We start from the raw sequence: 22,473 nt of genomic DNA, 5'->3' as shown, positions 1-22,473 counted from the left end.
TTTGGCTCTGAGGCTTGGTGACTGCAGGGCTTGGAGCTGGGAGCTCTGAGATTTTCTTGGGCCTCACTGCCCCTATTGTCCCGTGATTGCAAGCTGCAGCCAGTCTACACATCCAGTATCCACACACCCGTGCTCAGAGGTAGGAGGCAGAGGTGGCAGAGGCAGGCATTCCTTCTGACATGCTCATCCCCAGCCCGGAGGTGGGATGCCTCATTTCTGTGGGTGGCAGTGTCCACAGGAAATGAGAAAAGACCATTCTGAAGTTATCCCACAACAAGCCTCACCTTGGTTCCAATTACGACGCAAGCTCATACCTGACCCACACACTAGTAACAGGATGGAATGATGGTCCCTCTAGGGGAAAGTGGGTTCATCTCTAGTGCAGAGCTGGTTCCAACTTCTCGTGACTGAAGACCTCTGATGGAGGAATTCCCTAGGGAGGATGCCAACTCCTAGAACAAAGTAGGAAGGAGCCATAATGGAATATCTCTTAGGTGAACAAATCTGAGAGTGCTGAAATAAACAGCAGGGCTTCTGCTGTTGACTCAAGGATTTTATCTACTTTGATTCAACACAGTGCCTTCCAAGCCTATGAGTTCTCAGCAAGGCTATCAAAGTGAGATTGATTGAACACATAACCATTGCCCTACAGGAAGTATGGACACTGCCATTCGAAGTTAAGTAAACAGAGTGGGGACGGTTAGGGAACTCTGACCCTGGCTTCTGGCAGGGGGGGAGCAGGCGTGGGCGTCACACCCGGGTCTGTGAATCCCAACCAAGTGCTTTCTCCCCTTCTCCACAGTGTTAACTCTAAGGTCTTGGAGGGAGGGCAATTTCAGGCTGGACAAGGCACCAAAGACTACCTACTGTAACCCCAAACCCGAGTGCAGCATTGCTGCTCTGCCCACCCTGCCCTGAGGCCTCCCCGGACCAGGCAGGAATTGGCATCCCGGGAAGGAAGGAAGGCTGAATGTACCCCAGGGAGGTGGAGGCTGCTCTCCAGGGCACTGAACGGCCAAGGCTAACACAGACCCGACTTGCAAGTAAGGCTGAGGTTTTATCCTTTTGTTCCGAGAGGGCGCATGTGTGCAAAGACTTCATCTGAGGGAGAATCATAGCTGTGCTAGTGAGAAAGAAAAACATGGTTCCAAGTAGGAGTGGAGATAAATTCAATTCACAAAGCTAGGCTTCTCTGAAAACACACCTGAGGACGTTTTTGTTGGAAATCTTACCGAGCGCCAGTTCTATCCTTGGAGCTAGACTGAACTTCACACAGCTAAAAAGGCTCAGCAAAGCCTCACTCAAACTAACACCTAAAACAGGCTATTCCTGTCAGCGTCTTACTCCTGGTCTAACTTTTATCCAGATACGCCTTCTTGTGTATTCATATCCAGGCCCCCAGCAGTCTATAAAGTGGCAACCTTCCTGGCTAACACCCTTGTTGGAAATAAAAAATAAGACATTGACAAGAGCTCTACTTAAATACCCATCAAAGGGACAACAGTTTCGTATTAATATACCAATATGGCAAAATGCTTTAGAATGCTTTTTATTTATTTATTTTTATTTAAAAAGGTTTTTTTGGGGGGATACTGGGGATTGAACTGAGGACCTTGTGCTTGTGAGGCCAGCACAGCACCACTGAGCTAAATCCCCAGGCCTTAGAATGCTTTTTAAAAAGGAGGCAGACTTATGTTAACCGGAGCAGAATAATGTCATGGCTACAATGTTAAGAGGCAGCATAGTTATGTAAACACTGGTAGACTGAGTGGGACTTTGTTGTCCCAAGCTGAGGACAAAGAAGGGTAAATACTGCACCATGTATAGGAAGCCAGCAGCAATAGACCAGACTGCCTTTCTAGGGCCGCTAAAAGTGACAGAACTCTCCTGAGGACCATCAGCATACACTCCCTGCCCTGCTATCCTAGGCCTGATAAAAATGTTGGAGTTTGTGCCTCCCCCCTGCACCAAACCAGGTAGGACGGGCTCCAAGAGAAGCCTTCTTACGGAGTGGAGTAGGGAAGAAGGGGAAATTCGGATCTCATTTAGCAGCTGGTCTGCTCCCCTGTGCCTATGACTAGGGATGAATAACCTTGGGAGAAACACCAAAGTCTGGCTTGGAAGGAAGGTGTTTCCCATGGGGTGAATCGACACCATAAAGGGTCACAGCCTTGTGTGATCTTATTACCTCCACCTGCTTGTCTTACTGCCAAACAGTCTCTTAGCCACATCCCGGGTCATGGGAACTTCTTGGAAGGTATGGAATCCCACCAGATCTGCTGCAAATGCTTGTCCAGGAAAACTCACCTCATTTAGGGATGAGCAGTCGGAAAGGACCCATTGCCAGATCTGTGTTTGGATAGTGGAAGAGGGAGAGAGTTGGGGGTTGGTAGAGAAGAAACATCACCAAGGAACTACAGGTATATGGATGAAGATTCTCCCATGGCATTGTTTGTAATAATGACAGTAACTACCCTAAAACCCGAGAAAGACCCAAACATCCATCAAAATAGAACTGATTACACAAGTCGGAATAACTCTATATAACTGGCTGCTTTGAAGCCATTAAAAATAATGACCTATCATTAGATGCCAGTAGCACCACTTCTACATTGTAAAAACGAGGATGATGTCTTTAGAGCATGCCAAATATCCCCTGGAGAGCACCCCACCATTTAGAATAACTAGTCCAGATGTGACAGGCATGAATCATGTCACTGATCCTTTCTTTTGGCAAGCAGATACACACTAAACCCCATGATTGTGAAGTTTTATTGGTATAAAGTCATGTAAGCTAAATTTTGAAAAAAATTAAAGCTTCAGCATTATAGAGATAATTTTGATCTAATACTTTAATTATCATTACTCGCAGTTTGCTTTTAAAATATGCTATGCAATTTTGACTTTCATAATGAAAAATCTTTCTTGAAGAAAATTGAGTTGTATCTGTGTATGCCAGTGTGGAAAGGTATTAAGGATAAAAATTTTAAGTGATGTATTTATTGAATAAGAAATATACAGATATTTTACAAAATCCTAATAATAGAAAAAGTATACAATGACAAGGAAGTTGCTTTTTTATCCTTGTCCCCAAGTATTCTTTTTTTTTTTTTTTTGGTACTGGAGATTGAACTCAGGTCCTTGCACTTGTGCAGCAGGCAGTGAAACCACTGAGCTAAATCCCCGGCCCCATCCCCATGTATTCTGATCCTCTCACCAGGGGCAACTTCTGTTCCTAGACTCTTGTGGCTGGATATAATGTTGACTTTTTCTTTTTACAAAATTCAACATTTTGATTCAAACTGATCTGGTGAATCAGTTTACAAGTTTTCCTATGTGTTTACAGGTGTATGTGTTAAGAACATATGTAACATGTAATATATAGACACAATACATACATAAAATCAACATTTTTTCTGAAGTGAACCTCAAGACCCCTATTAATTAATCAATTAATTAATATAATTAATAAATATCTTCAATTATCTTTGAGGACAATGACACAGTCAGATGGGGAAGAGGCAATTATTTTCTATCCTTCTTTATTAAATATTTACCGTATGCATGTATCACTTTTAGGTTTAAGTTTTTTACTTACTTAAAATAGTGATTGGGAGGAAAGGAAGTGGGGAAAACCCGTGTAGACTGGGTTTTAAAGAACTTTGGTAGAGAAGGGGAAGACATAGAACAATAGCTTACAGGGTATGGCAGGACTGAGAATAAAGATTGTCGGTAGGAGGGAGCCTTACATATGTGTTTTGTTTTGGGCAGAGGAAGCAACAAGTTGAAGGAGGGAAGAGAATGCTTGATGGAACACAGTCACAGGCAGAGCTATGCGGAAGGGACACAGGGCCTGCCAGGCTGTGGGGTTTACATTGGCACGAAGCAGGGCACGCCTTGTGGCAGTGCTGGGTGGCAGGGACTCTCAGGAGGTCCCCAGGCAGGGGCAGGCCGAACGGCCACAGTGTAAGTCCAGGAGGAGGATTCTGGGCTCCTGACACTAAGTTGAAACAGCCAATTTGGGTCCCAGCCTGGGCAGGAAGCAGGTGGAGCTGGGAAAGCAGGAAAGAGCAGAGTAGGGAGGCACTGAAGTCAAATGAAGATGGAAAAACTGGTTCAGGGGCAGAGCAATCAATTTTAAAAATGCTCAGTGACAGGAAATTCAGGCTCACATCCAAACACACGGTGGTTGCTTGCTCTATGACTAAAGTATAAGCAGCAATGTCAGAAATGCTGAAGTGAGCAATAAAGATTTAAAAAAAAAACAACCCACAGCTTCCAAACTTTTCTTGGGAAACAGAACTGGCTAAAATGACCCCATGAGTAAATGAGGTCTGTTTGACCAGGGAGGCGGTCCTTCAAGAGAAAAGCAAACCACCTGGGCTAATAAGTTACTAATGCATCAGGACATTAAGGTTTTTCTTTTGTTGTTGTTGTTGGCATCAGAGGTGCAGCAACTGCCTGAAACAGAAGTGACAGCTACATTTATGCAAAGCTGGTTGTAAAAAACCTTGTTTAAATGTGAACTGAGATCTTTAAAGGAAATGAATCCCTTAGGGACAGAGTTAGAAAGGACAGCTCTTCCTACTCACTAATAATCACTGGACACCTGTGGAAGTGAGCCTATTACTTGGAATGGCTCATCCAAAGATTTTGAGGTAAAACTGAAAGAAGTGGAAACTGGGAATAAAAATAAGAACCAACAGTAATTGTTGAACAGCACCACTAGAAAGTTTAGAAAATGAATCAGCAGGGAACTGTTAGGCCCCCTCATGGAGGAATCCTTTCCTCCATTTCTTTTTTTCTAGGATCTTTTCCTTCATGAGATGACTTCCGTGCTTCATTACTGTTCTAAAAAATATGAGGTTTAATTAATGGACTCTCATGCAGATAGATGAGACGCACCTTCCAGCATATCCAATGGGTAGGATGCAGTTGTCAGCAGCAACAAGGGGAGAGATGCTTGGGATCCTAGTGTCTGAAAATCAGAGTCGGGAGCCATGTGTGTGAATTTTAAAATGTAGGGTAACAATAGTGTGTGTGACTACATATGAATGAAATGTATCTATGTATCTCAATTTGACTTTCAAATGAAAAACATACTAAGATTAAAAAAAAAAGAAAAAGTTTCATTAGAAAGAGTACATGGTAGGGGGCTCTAGCTCCAGAAACCAACAAATATTATGCTGGTCCTTAACAAAGGAGAGTCAGAGAAATGGGCAAGGATTCCAGATTGAGCAGCTGGAGTGGAAACATTCTGGATGAAGGGGTTCAGATCCGTCCCCTACCAAGGCGGAAGGGCTTTCAAGGATCAGCTGGTGGGTGGAGGATCTGGCTGACTGTTATCTCAGGTCCAGCTTTATAGCTCTGGAATCCTCTGGGCTGAGGTCTGTTTCCATGAAAGGGCCATCTGTGGTGTGGTTTCAAAGGTGTAAAGCTCTGCCTTTCCTGGAATCTGGGTGATGACAGGTTTAGGACAACGGCTAGAGACTTCAGGGTTTAGCTGATAAACATCCCTGCAAATCCCTTATTAGTGTCCTCAGACTTGGAGGGGGATGGGATCATGGACATTCAGGCCGGACCAACCCTGCCTGGTCAGCTCCTGAACAGGCTCTCCCTGAAAGATCAGTGTACCCATATGCAGTGCTGCGAAGGGATGGACCCAGGGTTTGGCTCAAGATTTACAGCAACGAAGTGAAAGTTAAGCTTTGTTCTGGTTTTTGTTAACTATTGGGAATCTCTAAGTCTAAGTGAAAAGTCGTGGTTTTTAGCAAAATTGGCTTTTGAGTCCCTGACCACTCACTACAGAAGGAAGCACAAATCATGCTTTAATGAGTAGCAGGGAAGGGCCCAGGATTCTGCCTGTCTCTGTTCCCATGGTGATCTCTCTCCCGGTCGTGATTGCCATTCCCCCATGAAAAACTTTGTCCTCCTTAATGTTAAGGAGGAATAGGCAGGGCCGGGGATTTAGCTCAGTGGTGGTTCCAGCGCCTGCCTTGCAAGCGCAAGGTCCCAAGTTTGATCCCTGGTACCAAAAACAAACAAAACAAAACAAGGAGGAATAGGCAAAAATTCCTTTTAATGTTATTAAGTATTTTTTATGTCATGAACTGTTTTACTCTGTGGCTATACTTTTCTCTTGGGTTTTTCAGACCAAGTAGGTAATTAAAATTAACCTCTTTTTTTCCATTAAGGCCTGTTAAGGCTTCAGGGCTTACTTTTTGGGGACACATGAGGAGCCTTTTGGTGCCCTCAGATTTTCACCAGTTGTGTCATCTGCCAGGATGGGCCAATATCTTGTGAGCAGTGGCTTTTTTTGGTAGGATGGAGACATTCCCTTTCTAGTGACCTTCCTTTAGCAGTTCATATTGTTTGATCCCTGTCCTCTGGGGTCCAACAATCCCCCTTCTTAGAGGCTGGGTGACTCACCAGAGTTGTATTCTCAGAGGTGTCCCATTATGCCCTGGGTCCTGGCTAACCTTGGATGGCAAGGGCCTAAATATTGGCTGTCCTCTTACCCCTTTTATCTATTTTAGCTCTCTAAGCCTCAATTGTTGAATGTCTAGAAGATCAGTTACACCTGTCTTGAAGTGAGAGTACTAGGTCTTAACCTAACTTTTGTAATTTTTGTTTTTTGATACTGGGAGTCAATATTACATCCATTTATCTCATAGAGGATGGCCTAGCACCCTAAAGTACTGTTTATGTTGTCTGAACAAGCATGGTGGACCCTAAGTCTTCCCCTGTGGTGCACATTATAGCTGCCCTGCTTCCCCACATCCCATCTGGCTCCCAAGACAATAGGTCTCAGCTGATTATGATGGTGGCAGCCACCCTCCCTCCCTAACAACTCGAGGGGGTTACTGGGGGACTCAATTTCCAACGTGCAGAGTAGCATAAGAGACACCCAGGGGGAGGAAAGTCCCTAAAAATGAGGAGGGGACTTAGGTTTCAGTTGGCCTAATGATTGTGGAGAGCACTGAGACTGAGAATCCGTAACTGTGTGTTTGTCTTCAGAAAAGGGGGCCTGCACCAAATCAACCCATAGCACAGAGGACGTTTAAAATCTTAGGCCTTTACATAATCAGTTTTGATCCTATCTCACCACAAAACTCTCCTGGGAAGCTTTCAGAATACCAGCCTCGGCCCCCCAACCTTGGACCAGTTAAGTTAAAGCCCTGGAATCTGCTTAGATTTAAGCTTCCACCTAAGACTTCCCTCCTCAGAGGAAACCCTCTCAAGGGTGGTCTTCTTGTCTTTGTGGGGAGCCAGGGGATTCACTTGGTCCTCGAGCTGCCAAGCCTTAGGAAGCCTACCCATCCTGTGAGGTGCTGGCTGACCATCAGTATTGCTCTCCTCTGACATTTAATCCAGGGACAGAGCTCTCAGGGACCCCTGCCTTTGCCTCCTGACCAAGACTCTTTGCTTGGGCAAACTTTAGTGAGGCTTCTGACCCTTCTGCTAGGCCCAACTCTGTGCTTTTTGTGAAGAATCCTGAAAGTCAGTTTAGCAAGACCTCTCCCCATCTCTGATACCTGACCGCTCTCGTAATCCGATTGTCCCTGACATGTGATCAGGGAGGGATCTCATCCTCCACCATCCCCTCGGTGATGTCTCATCACCCTGGTCTGTCCTCACTAAGATTCCCTTTAGGTTGATTCCAGTGAAGCTGGAATCCTCCTCAACCCCTGAAGCTTCCTCAGTACTTTTTTACCTGCCATTTGTTGGCCCTATTGAGTTCCGCACCCACTGCTCATGCTGCATTTGGAGCGAACCCAGTTTCTCCCCACCAAGGCAAGACCCTGTTGCTATGGTCCCATACCTAGCGCAATGGTCCTGTGAGAGATCTTCCTCACTGTGCCTTAACAAGGGGCCCTGAGTAGCTTTGTCTTTAACACTCCCTCTGGGGATATTATCACTTATTTCTGAGAAGTGTGTTTCTGTCACACGTAAAGCTCAAAGCTTTACTGAGGCGATGAAGTGTTGGGTTGATAATTCTTAAGTGAAATTTTTTTGCCATGCATTTAACTTCTCCTTCAAAGAACAGACCAAGCCTGGTGTTCCATTTCTGGGTCCCCTCGACTTGGGTAGAAAATGGGCAGGGTGTTGAGCTCTTCTGTTCTTCAGAATAGCAATACTGGTTTTGAAATGTGAAGAGCAGCTGCAGAGTGGCAGAAGATGGACCCTGGGCTATGGGGAGAGGAAGAGAGCAGTCAGAGAGGCCAAGAGGATGGCAGGTGTGGAGCATCAGGAGCATGAGCGCCTCTCACAGCTCAGCACCTGAGCCCAGGTGTATCCGGGCTGAAGACCGAAACAAGGCTGTGGCTACCTGGGGATGAGCATGGAAGTCCCCAAACTGGGGAACCCAGAGAAAAAGGATCAAGGACTTCACTGACTGGAGGTAGCCGCACTTGGGAGTCACCAGCTACTGTGATGCACCCACCGCCCGCCCCCGTGTAGTGCTTCTGGATGGTGGAAACACTAGGACTCTAAAGTTCTCTTACCATCCCAAGGGAAGAGCAGGGGTAAGGCGACTGGGGACCAAACTAGTCTCAATTTTCTTTAGAGAAATTAAATGTGGCAGTTCTTGCGCTCCAGAGTAGCAGGGTGATTCACACCATATGTAGGGCCTGCTTGTTGGCTTAGTGGCAGATCATTGAGGACCGGTGTAGGGTATAAGTTTGGTGTGTGGAGAAATGAGGACATCTGAAAAGACTCCACGGAGTGGAAGGTGCCCGGTGTGGGAAGGCGGGACTGGAGCACTTGGTAGCAGGTGTTCAAGAAGCGGCTTTAGCACTGGAAATCTCTTCAGCCTGTGAGGTTTAGCTATAAGGTTTCGTCTTCCTCCTCGAGAATACTTGTCCAATGCACCTGGGGGAGTGGCATTGCTATCAATGGGCAACTCCCACCACCCTTCTCATCAGAAATGCTTTTAAAGTAACTATGGCTCATTGTTCAAAAAAATATGCAAACACGTACTTCCTCCTATTGTTGACTTTAGCCTTAGTTCTTCTCTCCAGTTGCAACCACAGTTATTGGTTTCTTGTGTGTCTTTCTGGAGATACTTTTGGAGTATTTTTTCTTTAAATAGTATCACATTTGCTACCATTATTTACTTTGGATAGATGTAGCTCTAGCCCTTCTTTATACTGCTACCTAACATTCCATTTCAGGAATGTACCATAACACTTAGAATCAGTTTCCAGTCCAGCAGTGAAGCAACAATGAATGTCCTTGGGCCAGTGTGTTGGCTTGGACAACTGGCGTTGCAGAGGCAGCTGAGAGATACTCAGGAGTTTGAAGTCAGAGGACCAGGAGAGATTCCATCCTGGGGAGTTAATACTGGGGAACCCTGGGGCTTCTCCAGTCAAGGCAATGGGGATTTGAGGGTGACCCTAAAAAGATCTCAAGGGTCAACATTTCAGTTTTGCTTCTTGGCAGAATCCCAGAAACACCCTGACAAACCTTCCCCAGTGTGTCTGCTTGAGAGCTGTAAGCAGAGAAACATCTTTCCTCTATCATGACCTGAAAGCTCTTCATAGAATCCCACTGAATCAAATACACAGCAGTCACTTGGAATCTGGGGATTGTTTCCAGGACCCGCCCGATAACAAAATCCTTGGATACCCAATCTCTTACACAAAATGACATAGTATTTACATATAACCCAAGCACACCCTCTTGCATAATTTAAATAATCTCTAGATTACTTATGATACCTAATACGATGTAAGTGCTAGGTAAATAATTACATATTGTATTTATTAAGGAATAATAAGAAGAAAGTCTGTATGTGTTTAGTTCAGGTGCAATTTATTTCTGAAGATTTTTGATCTGTGGTTGGTTGAGTTCATGAGTGTAGAGGCCAAAGTGTAGAGGCCTCCCAGAGGCCAAAGGCTGACTGTAACTTATTGTTTGTGAACAAAAATATAGCACCTTATTATTTTTTCTCCGAATCCTTCAGTAGAGATCTGTATTCTTTGCAAAGACCTTCCAGTTATTTCTGGGAATCCGCAGAGGGTGTGTTGCATGCGTTAGAAGGCAGGTCCTCTCAGTAACCACATGGTGTCTGTGATTGTGTTTATCTTCTTCTCCATTAGGAGCCTATCTTCCGGCCTGCTGCTGTTTACCTGGGCCGAGCAGGGCTCCTTCTTCGGACATCATACCCGGTTCTGCCTGTAAGCGTGTTGTGTTTGTTCCTTGCCTTGTCACCATGCTCCTCTCCCAACAGGCCAGGGCAGAAATGCTGCCCAGTTGGCTTTTGTGTCTTCAGCACCGGATCCATGTTCACGGATTACAAAACCAAGTGCTTCCCATTCTTTCAGGACCTACGAAGCAAATGATTCCCCTTAGGGGGAATCAGTGGGTGGGTGGTGTGTAGACAGCTGCTGAAGTTTGAGATAAGTGGTAGGAGCTGCCCACTGATAGCAATGCCACGGACATGCATGCAGGGCTTCATTCTGCCACACAGCGACACGCCTGGCTGTTACTCATCTGTGCTAATTCTGGTCCTATTACTGAAACGACAATCAATTCTAAGATGAAGAAATCAGTTGGGAGGGAGGTTTGCATTTTTAAAAAATGAGAAAAACAATCATGTAATCTCCATTTCTTTTTCTTCTTTGCCTGGTGGAGTTTTAGTGCACCATAATCAGATGGATGAGGCCCTGCTGGGTTATATTCAACTGTGGGGGTGCGAGAGGTGCTCTTGGGAAGTGCTGGGGGACCCCTAGCTGGGCGTGCAGGGCTGCGGTCTGGCCAGCATTCACCAGTGTGTGGTAGTGAGTAGCGGTGGTTGATGTGTTGTCAGAATTTTGCACTTAGAAGGGGCTGGATTCAATACGATTGGGAAACACTCAACTGCGTGGTTCTGGCTCCGTATCAGCTGGGGTGAGACCTGCTGAAAATCCCCATCGTCACCTCTTCTGTGGCAATTCTGTCCCTTTTACTGAACGCACGATCGACTCCAAGATGAAGTCAGTCTGGAGGGAGGCGTGTCTATGTGTGTGTGGGGTCAGACAGCGAGATTGGAATCAGCCGCCCTTCTGGTCTTCACAAATACCTAGCCTTCCTGAGCCTTTGAAGGCTCCTGGCCCAGGGGGGCTCTTGCTGGAGGGCTTTGAATTTGTCTGCTTGCAACAGGTGGGGTTTTGCCTTCTGTCAAGAAAGCCTGGGTAAGGATGAAGCCAAAGCCAAATAAAGCAGGGATGGGAAAGACGGCTTCCTGGACCCTTCATTTGTGCCCTCCTCCCGCCCCCGCCCCCGTGGCTGGGACCCGCCCCCCCCCCCCCCCCCCCCCGGGCTGGGCCTCGCCTGCCTTGCAGATTCACCCTTGTGCTTAAGTGGGTTTGAGGTGGCCTTCTTTCATCCAGTCTTCACAGCAGCAAACTGTGGGGACACCTCCTGTTTCCTCTTCACTAGCACAGTGGAAAAGCAATGGCGTCCTTCTCTCTGAGACTTCCGCATAGATTTCCCCGCCTCTTCTATTTAAGAGTTAGCCTCTGTGTTGACCCTTAGCCCTTGAAGCTAGTCTCAAGTTAATTTCACATTTTTAAAAAAAATAAGGAGGAAACAGGAATTAGTGAGAAATAGTCAACATTTTACCAAGAGATGGGAGTTATACATAATCTGCTGTTTGCCAGTATATTCACTGCTAGGCCTGGATTAGAAGCTCCATGACAGTCCTGCTTTTTCTTATTTGTCCTGGAGGCTTTTTTTTTTTTTTTTTTTTTTTGGACAGTACGGGGGATTGAACTCAGGACTTTGTGTTTGCAAGGCAGGTGTGGCCCCACTGAGCTAAATCCCCGGCCCCTTGGAGCCCTTTTAAGAAACGGTAGTAAAGTAGCTCTAAAAGATGGGGAAGAAATTAATTTGCCAGGACAGACTTTTTGAGTCCTATCAGTATGTGTTTGGAGTTTAATAGGTATTAGATATGCACTGCATGTCTGTTTCTCTGGTAAGAGAATATATCTTTCTAAATGGAACCAGGGGAGTACATGTACACTGTCTTTGGGTTCGTAGCATTTGGCAAATACACTTTTCTACCCTGTGGGCCAGGAGGAGGTGTGGTGTTCTCGTTTCCCTGGGCTCAACCTGTTCTCCCTTCTACAGCAAATCCAAAATGTTCCCTACATTTAAGCATTTAGGGTTCAGTTCAAGTCTTGTGTGACCTTGGGAAAGTTCCCCACATGCTTTAATGACCTCAGCTATAGGAGGATATTGTCCAAATATCAGTGGTTTTGACTTTAGGACAAAGAAAAAGGATTCTTTGTTCAGACAAAGCTTACACAGAACCTCAACAAAATAAACTATCAATCTGGAGCTGCTTGGTTGAAGTGGGGGCGGTAGGCTGGGAATCCCCCTTGACTGTCATCCAGGTGGCTCCCAAGGTACCGTCATGACTGTCTAGAACTTGGAGGAATCTTCAGAGCCCAGCCAGATCCTCTCCCCGATGTTTTCCAGTTGCAAACACCAAGCGCCTGCTCTCCATGAGGCTTTTCAATAGCCTGGCCCTTGCAAACTGCTTCCTTTCCTGTGCTGCTGAGTCCTTGTAAGTCACACATCCTGGCCTACGTTTGTGAACTGATTTAGACACAGAGACTTGTCTTTGACGCTTAAAACATCCGTGGGTTTCCTTGGGAAGTGGCTCGGAACTTATTTGGGAAGCAGAATGTAACTGAAGGAACTCCAGGAAGCAGGAGAGAATCTGGATGTTAGTCACCTGGGGGACGTCCCGTCCCTGCTGGCTCAGAGCAAGTGAAATCTGGGAGGGAGGGCGCTACAGGGCACAGCGGGCCAAGGCAGACCGCAGGCCCTGCTCAAGGTCCTCCTCCAGATCTCCTCTTCCGTGGTAGCTGGATGTCTTGGGAGGTATCTGGATGACCTGCTCACGGCCTCGCTGTCCAGCATCGCTAGGGCAGCCCCTAGAGTGAGCGATTAACTTACTGTTGACAGCTCCAGGAGGGGAAGCCTGGGGCAGCCATTAGTACCTCACCTGCCTTAGTGATTTTCTTGCCTCTACAGGTGGAGTTCTCCTTCCCTGAATAGAGTGTCCTTCCACTGTCATCTTATCTCTGGGGCCTATGAAGATCTTACGGGATGTAGGAAGATAATTCACATTGAAGCCTGCTTAGGACTCTCTGAACCAGGCTCGAAGGGCAGGTACAGATGTGGTTGGAGCTCCACCTAGTGGAAACGGAGAGCAGTGCATAGGATGAGTGTGTTAACTCCACTGAAGGGTCGATAGGTAAATCTCGCGTCTCCTATCAATAAAAGCAATTCCATTCAAGTATGGTTCAAAGAAAAACTAAACAGGATATGTTTTTTGCTTACTTTATTAATGATTCCCAAAGAATGTCAGTGTTATTGTACTAAACACAAATTATTAGATTTCTCGATGATAAGATCCTTAACACCAGTCTGTTAATGATCGCTAACGTTTACAAAAGAAATTAGAAGTTATGTGGCCATTTCAGTGGGCACTCGCTGCTGAAAAGCAATTCAGACTGTCAGAATGTCTTTTCAAAATGCTGAATCTTGGTGTTGTGAAAAGTCCAGTCCGATACTTAGCATTTTCTTCGCCATGGAACTCTTTCTTATGAAATCTTATTCTGGTGCCTATGTTTAGATTTATAACCCTTAGAGTTGGCAGCAAGGGAAATCATGAAGTTGTGTGTTAGTATATTCAGATTCAGGGTACACATGAGGTACAACTTAGTAGACTATGGTTATACTGAGTTTTTCAACAAACATTTAAAAATAATTAGCATGAAAGAAATGGTGTGGGGGGGGCAGGCCTTTCACCCCTGTAATGGTACTATAGTGAATTGAGTCAATTTGAGGACTTTTTTGGAATTGTCTTTGTATCAGTGTATACTGATCTCATGAAACTCATATTCCATTGCTTTGGGTTCTGTGTCATTGTAACTAAAACCCGCGTTCCATTTACAGTTTGATCAACTTTCTTAGTCATCGGGCTTCTCAGATGTTGTCCCTTTCAAAAAATTAAATTTCCCTAAAATATGAGAAGACGCTGGTTACGGACCTCCCAGTATGTCACCATGACTAACTTCTCTAACTCTAGGAGACATTTTACTTTTGCAGAAGGTCAAGGTGATAGCTTTCCAATAGTCTGAAGCTATGAGGGGAGGGAAAGACGGTGAGCGAGTGAATTAATATCCAATTAGAAGGCTTTCCTTTCTCTCCAATTAGAAAAGTTTCAAAGGGATGTGGAAGTAATAAGATGAGGATGAAGGCGAGGAGAATGAGAGCCTTTACAAAGAGAAACTGCACCCCCAGCTTCAGGATGGTGTTGGCACAGCGCGGATGATGGTGGAGAGACAGACTTGATTCCGATCACAGAAGAGGACAGAGAACTAAATTTACAAAGCAGTTCACAAAAGTTAAAGTCAGATGCAAGTTAAATTGAGTGCTTAACTAGTTGTAGTACCTACCAATCGAGTACTTTGGGAAGTATTTGTTCATTTAAGAGAAATTAAAAATAATTGTATAAATATAATTTCAATAACTTGAATTATTTTACACAGGCAACACATGATTGGTTTCACATCTGTGCTTGCTGGCTGAGGAAAGGTGTTAGAATGTGGAGTCTCACCCCCCAAGTTTGAATCCTAGTCTGACATTGGGCAAATTACTTAACATCTCTAAGTGACAGAGTCCAGGTCTGTACAATGAGAGTGGTGATAACTGCACTCCAGGAGAGGATGTTGTGAGGAATGGGGAGGAAGATCTTCTGCATCCAGCAGTCTTGCTAAGGAGAGATCAGAGCTGACTACTGTGTGTCTTAAGTCCAGCTCTAACCAGCAGATGCTGGTAAAGGACCATGAACTTGCAGTGCCCACGGGATGCTAGACTCTGGATAGAACTGAAGATTCTTTCCTGAAGAGTGAGCAATACCCAACCGTGGTTAGATCTGCAGACTCATTCCGTCCTTTCCAGAGAACTGGATTTGGATCCTTAGTTAGCAATTAACCACATGAGCCTCTCCTGTCTAGTACTGTGACAACCCCGACTTTTCCCTGCCAGAGAGCTATTACTTACCTTGGTGAATTTCTCCACGAGCCTGTGGCCCCATGTATGGCAAATTAATAAACTCTAGACTAAGCTTTTGATTTTTATTTTTGTGGTCGTGGGAATTGAACCCAGGCTTTTGCATTCAGCTACACTCCTAGCTCTGTTTAATTTTTATTTTATTGATTCATTTTATTTTTTTGAGACAGCTTTGTAGTTCAGCCTGGCCTTGAACTGATTATGTAGCCCAGTCTGGCATCTGACTCACAGGGATTCTCCTGCTTCAGCCTCCCAAGTGCTGGGATTACAGGCATGCATTAGTGTGCCTAGCTTCTTTTTTTATGTTTATTTTTTATTTTTGAAACAGAGTCTTACTAAATTTTTCAGGCTGGACTAGAACTTGCAATTCTCCTGCCTCAGCCTCTCAGAGTGCTAGGATTACAGACATGAGCCACCACAAGCTTTTAATTTCTATGTATCTGTGTAGTCTGTTATCCTCTACCTACCCATCCATTCATCCACCTTTCCATGGCTTTCATTTATTTATTAGCTTTGGTGTCTTTTTTGTTGTTGTTAAATTCTTTTATTGGTACATTGTAGGTATACAACACAATTACATTTCTCATTGGGAATTGTGCCTTTACATGATGCATCTTGGTTCTTATTTTTTCCCCATTCCTAGCCCTCCCTTCACCCCCTCCACCCCCTCCACCCTTCCCTATTTACAAAGACTTTATTTCCATTTTTTCCATTTCTCAGCATTTTTCCTTTCCCTTCTTTCCTTCCCCCTGCCCCTCCCACTACCCCTACCCCTTTGGACCTTTTCTTCCTATTTTGCATTATCGATTATTCATTCTAATCATTGGTACATTTTAGGTATACAATATAATGACATTCATCATTGGAAATTTGCACCTTTACATAGTCTCTCTTGGTTCTTGTTTTTCACCCTTGCCTAGCCCTCCCTTCAACCCCTCCATTCCTCCCTATTTACAAAGATTTTGCTCCTATTTTTCCATTTTCTCATATTAATCCCATTCCCTTCTATCCTTTCCCCTATCCCTCCCACTTCCTTCTCCTTTGCCCCTTTTCTTCCTGTTTCACATTACCTATTATACATTTTAGTCCTTATTTACACTTTCAGTTTCTCACACCAGAGAAACTATTCGGTATTTATACATGTGTGCCCTATTTATTTCACTTAAGAGTATCACCTCAATGTGCATCCACTTACCTATAAATGTCTCTAATTTCTCATTTTTTATGGCTGAGTAGTACTCCATTTTATTAAAAAACCCACATTTTCTTTATCCAGTCTCCAGTTGATGGGCATTTGGGCTGTTTCCAAGTTTTAGCTATCACAAACTGTGCTGCTATGAACATGGGCGCACATATATCACTATGGTATGATTCTTTTAATTCTTTGGGGAAGATCCCCAGCAGGGGAATAGTGGGGTCAAATGGGACTTCCAGTCCTAGTTCTTTGAGGTATCTCCATACTGATTTCCACAGTGGTTGCACCAGTCTACACTCCCACCAGCAGTAGAGCATGGTTCCTCTTTCCCTACAGCCCCGCCAGCATTTGTTATTGGTTGATTTCATGGTAGCAGTCATTCTTTCTGGGGTGAGGTGGAATCTCAGCATTGTTTTCATTTGCATCTCTCGAATGACCAGTGATGTTGAACATTTTTTCATGTATTTATTTGCTATTTCTACTTCTTTGTGTGAGAAATGTCTATTCATTTCAGATGCCCATTTTCGGACTGGGTCTTTAAATTTGGGAGGTCTGATCTTTTTAAGTTCTTTATAGATTCGAGATAGTAGACCTTTGTCTGAGGAAAAGCAGGTGAAGATTTTTTTCCCACTTTGTGAGTTGTCTCTTCACACTGCTGGTGGTTTCTCTTGCTGTGCAGAAGCTTTTTAATAAGAAGAGATCCCACTTGTTGATTGTTTGTGCTAGTTCACGGGCAACTGAGGTTTTGTTTATAAAATCTTTTCCTACACGATGTCTTCAAGAGTTCTATCTAACCTCTGTTCCAACTGGTTCAGGGTTTCTATTTTAATATTTAGATCTTTAATCCATTTTGATTTTAGTTTAGTGCATGGTGAGAGATATAGGTCTAGTTTTAATTTTTGGCAAGTTGAAACCCAATTTTTCCAGCACCATTTATTAAAGAGGCTATCTTTCCTCCAGTGAGGGTGTTTGGGTCCTTCATTGAAGATGAGATGGCTGAGTATGTCTGGTGTTGTTTCTGCATCTTCTAATCTGTTCAACTGGTCCTCAGGTCTGTCCCTTTGACAGTACCATGCTGTTTTTATCACAGTAGCTTTGTAGTATAGTTTTAAGTTGGGGATTGTGATACCCCCTGCTATGTCTCTGTTACCTAAAATTGCTTTTGCTATTCTGGGTCTCTTCTTGTTCCAAATGAATTTTTGGATTGTTTTCTCAAGGTTCATGAAGTAGACTTCTGGGATCTCAATTGGAATTGCTTTAAATCTGTATAGCAGTTTTGGAAGTATGGCCATTTTCACTATATTAACCTTCCTACCCAGGAGCAGGGGATGTCTGTCCATTTTCTGATATCATCTTCAATCTCTCTTTTCAGAGTGCTACAGTTTTCAGAGAAGAGGTCTTTGATTTCTTTCATTAGGTTGATTCCTAGGTATTTCAGTTTTTTGGATGCTATTGTGAAAGGAATTATTTGCCCTATTTCTCTCTCAGTGAGTCTGTCATTCGTATAGAGGAAAGCTATTGATTTTTGTGTGTTGACCTTGTAACCAGCTACTTGACTGAATTTGATTATTAAGTCTAGAAGACTTTTGGTGGAGTTCTTGGGGTCTTCTATATAGAGTATCATGTCATCTGCAAATAATGACAATTTGACTTCTTCATTACCTATCTTTATTCCTTTTATTTCTTTCTCTTGTCTAATTGCCGTGACTAATATTTCCAGAACTATATTGAACAAGAGTGGTGATAGTGGACATCGTTGTCTTGTTCCTGATTTTAGTGTGAAGGATTTCAGTTTTTGACCATTTAGTATGATATTGGCTGTTGGTTTTTCATAGATGGCTTTTATCAGTTTGAGGTAGAGACCATCTATTCCAATTTTTTGTAGGGATTTTATCATAAATGCATGTTGGATTTCATCCAATGCTTTTTCTGTGTCTATGGAGATAATCATATGGTTTTTGTTCTTGGCTCTATTGATATAGTGTATTACATTGATTGATCTGCATATGTTGAACCATCCCTGCATCCCTGGGATGAATCCCACTTGGTCAGGGTGTATGATCTTCTTGATGATCTTCTCCATTCTATTTGTCAGTATCTTATTCAGGATTTTTGCATCTATGTTCATTAGTGAGATTGGCCTGTGGTTCTCCTTTTCGGTTGGGTCTTTCTCTGCTTTGGGGATCAAGGTGATGCTTGCTTCCAGGAATGAATTTGGGAGTATTGCTTCCCTTTCAATTTCACTGAAGAGTTTAAACAGTAGTGGCAGTAGTTCCTCTCTAAATGTCTTGTAGAATTCAGCAGTGAAGCCATCAGGGCCTGGGCTTTTCTTACTTGATAAGTTTTTAATTACATTTTCAATTTCATTGGCTGATATTGGGTAGTTTAGAATTCTTAGGTCTTCTTCGTTCAGCTTTGGTAATTCTTATGTATCGAGAAATCTATCCATTTCTTCTGTGTTGTCCATCTTATTGGCATATAGGTTCTGGAAGTAGGTATTGATGATCCTCTGGATTTCTGCTGGGTCTGTTGTAATTTCACCCTTTTCAATCTTAATTGCATGGATTTGGGCCTTTTCTTTCCTTTTTCTGATAAGGTTGGCTAAGGGTTTGTCAATTTTGTTGATTTTTTTGAAGAACCAACTCTTGGCTTCGTTGATTTTTTGTATCATTCTCTTAGTCTCCATTGCATTAATTTCTGCTCTGATCTTTATAATTTCCTCCCTTGTATGAGCTTTGGGGTTGTCCTGCTCTTCTTTTTCTAGAAGCTTGAGGTGCAGCATCAGGTTGTTTAATTGGGCTCATTCTGTTTTCCTAATATGGGTATTCACTGCTATGAATTTCCCTCATGAGACTGCTTTCATTGTGTCCCATAGATTCCAATATGTTGTATTGTCATTGTCATTTAATTGAAGGAACTGTCTGATTTCTTCTTTAATTTCCTCTGTGACCCATTGGTTATTCAGAAGTATGTTGTTCAATTTCCATGTGTTTATGAAATTTTTCCAGTTTCTTTTGCTATGGCTCTCCAATTTCATCGCACTATGGTCTGATAATATACAGGTGATAACTTCAATTCCTTTGCACTTACTTAAACATTTTCTGTGTGTGAGTATGTGGTCTATTTTTGAGAATGACCCATGTGCAGCTGAGAAGAATGTGTATTCTGATTTTGTGGGGTGGAAGACTCTGTAAACATCTGCTAAGTTCATTTGTTCAAGAGTTCAATTGAGCTCTAGCATTTATTACTTATTTTTTGTGTAGCTGATCTATCTATTTGTGACAGTGAGGTGTTGAGGTCCCCCACTACAATTGTATTAGTGCATATATGACTTTTCATGTCCATTAGTATTTGTTTTATATAGTTGGGTGCACCAGTGTTTGGTGCATAGATATTTATGATTGTCATCTCTTCCTCTTGGATTGTTCCCTTTACAAGGATGTAGTGTCCTTCTTCATCTCTCTTAATCAGTGTTGGTTTGAAATCTACTTGATCTGCCAAGAGGATGGCTACTCCTGCTTTTTTTCTGGTTCCTGTCGCATGGAGTATTGTTTTCCACCCTTTAACTTTCAGTCTATGAGTTTCCTTTTGAATTAAGTGTGTTTCTTGTATGCAGCATATCATTGGATTTTGCTTCTTGACCCATTCTGCCAGTCTGTTTCTTTTGATTGGTGAATTGAGACCATTAATGTTGATGGTTAAAACTGAAACGTATTGATTTGTCATTGCCATGACTTTTTCTTTTTGTTGGGTTCTCCCCCTCTACATTTAATTTCTTGTCATGCCAGATGGGTTCATTGTGCTTTGCCTCCTGGGGTTGTGATCCTCAATGTCTGTTCCTAGGATATTGTGTAAAATTCTTTGGAGTGCTGGTTTGGTATTCATGAAGTTCCTAAGGTGCTCATTGTCATGAAAGTATCTCATTTCTCCATCAATTTTGAAAGATAGTTTTGCAGGGTACATCAATCTGGGTTGGAGGCTGTTTCCTTTTAGGGCTTGGAATATGTCACTCCAAGCTCTTCTTGCCTTGATGGTTTGTGTTGAGAAGTCTGCTGTGATTCTGATGGGCTTTCCTTTGTAATTGGTTTTTGTTTATTTTCTCTAACTGCTTGTAGAACTTTGTTCTTCTGTCGAGTTTCTGGAATCTTAACAATTATATGCCTATGTGTAGATTTTTTTTTGATCAAGGCTGTTTGGAGTCCTATATGCCTCACTTACCTGTATGGCAAGTTCTTTCCCCCTGCTTGGGAAGTTTTCTGCCATTACTTCTGTGAAGAGTTTTTTTTTTATGTCATCTGCACTCCCTCCTGTTTCTTCATTGACTCCAATCAGTCTTATGATATTCTTCTTTGGATCGTCTAGCAGCTGCTGGATTGATTTCTCACGTTCCCTTATAATTTTGAAGCAATTTTTCTTTTCCTGGTCATTAATTACAATCTTATCTTCTATATCTGAAATTCTGTCCTCACATTGGCTCATTCTGCTCTGTAGACTGTCAGTGGAATTTTTCATCTCCTGGAAATCTATTTGCATCTCTTTTATGGATTCCATTTGTTTCCTATGTTGGGATTCCATCATGTTCCTCAGTTCCTCTCTAGATTTGTTAATCATGTCTTGCACTAGGAGCACAATCTCTCCTGTTATCTGAGAAATTATTTCTGATTTCATTTTTTTCAGATCCCCTTTTGTTGCCAGTTCAGCGGGTCCAGGTGGTTGCGTATCAGAGTGGTCCATCTCATTTCCCTTTGGGGTTGCTGTAGGTGATCTGGAAGTCTGGTTTTGAGACTTATTTACGAGTTTTCTCATTTTGATTGGGGGGATGGGTGGGTGCTGTTGGCACCCATAAGGATCACCTCCTCTGAGCTGGGTGAGGTGGGACAGGGGCAGGGAGCAGCAGTAGGGATGGTGGCCCAGAAGCCCCTTCCTCTGGGCTGGGAGCAGCGGAAAGGATGGTGGCCAGGAAGCCCCTTCCTCTGGACCAGGTGCAGTAGGACAGCAGCTCAGAAGCCCCTACCTCTGGGCCGGGAGCAGTGGGACTCAGTACCATGGTCTGATGGTCCAGTGTCCTCTGCGTCTTTGTAGTGTGGAACCAGGTGGCTGTACAGAGGAGCAGGGCCGGCAGGGGGGTGGTGTCCAGTGGATTGCTGCTGGGGGGCGGGCTGATTTGGCATGTTCCACACGACCCACGACCTCGGTAGGGTGTCCGCAAACCTGCCTGTCTGCAGTGGGCCAACCCGGTGTGTTCTGTGCGACTCCCGTTTGGTGTCTTTATTTTATTTGACAAACCTAAATAAGTTATGCAAGTAACTTAGAATAGTGCTGTACACACGGTAAACACTGAGATGTGATAGCTATTATGTATTCACCCACTGGCATCTTGTGTATTTAATTATACCTCTATGAAAGTATGCATGAGTATAATATATCGAGCCTCAGAAATAGAAGTTTGTAAGCAATGATGTGGTATCCTGGGTGGAAGAGGCTGGCATATCCAGGTCTAAGTTCAGGGTCAGAAACTTTGAAATTTGAAGGTTATTCATTCTGATCCTAACTTCTGGGTGTTTGCAAATCATAATTCTGAGCTCTTTAAGGAAACAGGGTTAAAGGCAGTTTGTTGGCCGATGAGTGTTCCAAAAGCCGAGCTTGGGCCCCTCCACGTGCACACAGGCAGTCAGCCTTGGCCTGGCACATTTTGTCAGTGAGACACAGTACCTAAGCGAGGTTTATTTTGGCTCAAGCTTCAGCCCCTCGAGCTCCAAGGCAGCATGCAGGGCTCAGGGGCCTGGTGGAGGAAGCTGCGCATGTCACGGAGGCCTGGAAGCAGAGATATCCCTTTCCAGCTCAGGCCCCCATTGACCCGTCTCTTCCCTCCAGACCCCACCTCCTAACTGCAAATCAATATAACGCCCCCATAATCCAGGCCCTGCCTACGAGCAGGGAGGCTTTGGGGGACATCTAGCCATAAGCCCTAATGGATATCAGACTCCTAGCATAGCAAAGTGTGGGCTTTTGCCTCTTAGAGGAAGGACATTTCTTAGTAAGTGATATCAAACGAGGCTATATTGCTTCCCAGACCTGCTGCTCTGTGTAATCTGAAGCTCTGGGTCCTGTGTTTGCCCAGCTGGCCAATCACTGCTACAGGGGTAGCATCCAATACCCCCTCCCTGCAGCCCAGGGGCTGCTGATACTCACAACCTTCCTCCTCCTGG

General features: G+C 43.9%; 1 protein-coding gene across 9 annotated transcripts in view; it reads left to right on the top strand.

Annotated features, from left to right (window-relative positions):
• The first annotated feature begins 589 nt into the window (after positions 1 to 589).
• LOC147826601 (uncharacterized) overlaps positions 590 to 22,473 on the top strand; it is a 93,785-nt gene continuing 71,901 nt past the window's right edge. The window contains exons 1-2 of one of the 9 annotated variants that reach the window (XR_015438956.1): positions 590 to 1,043; positions 10,101 to 10,178. Coding sequence is in view for 6 of the 9 variants with exons in the window: in XM_087180950.1 (XP_087037076.1) it covers positions 971 to 1,043; positions 10,101 to 10,178 (151 nt within the window). In the remaining 3 variants the exon portion in view is untranslated. Of the gene's footprint in view, positions 1,977 to 10,100; positions 10,179 to 22,473 lie in introns of all 9 variants that reach the window. The other 8 variants (XM_087180950.1, XM_087180949.1, XR_015438957.1 and 5 more) reach the window with 8 other exon arrangements.

Source organism: Heterocephalus glaber, unplaced genomic scaffold (assembly GCF_053883595.1).
Source record: "Heterocephalus glaber isolate CG9 unplaced genomic scaffold, H.glaber_assembly_v1.0 deba00001465, whole genome shotgun sequence".
Classification (NCBI taxonomy): domain Eukaryota; kingdom Metazoa; phylum Chordata; class Mammalia; order Rodentia; family Bathyergidae; genus Heterocephalus; species Heterocephalus glaber.
Note: the sequence above shows the minus strand (reverse complement) of the source record. Positions and strands in the feature narration are given on the sequence as shown.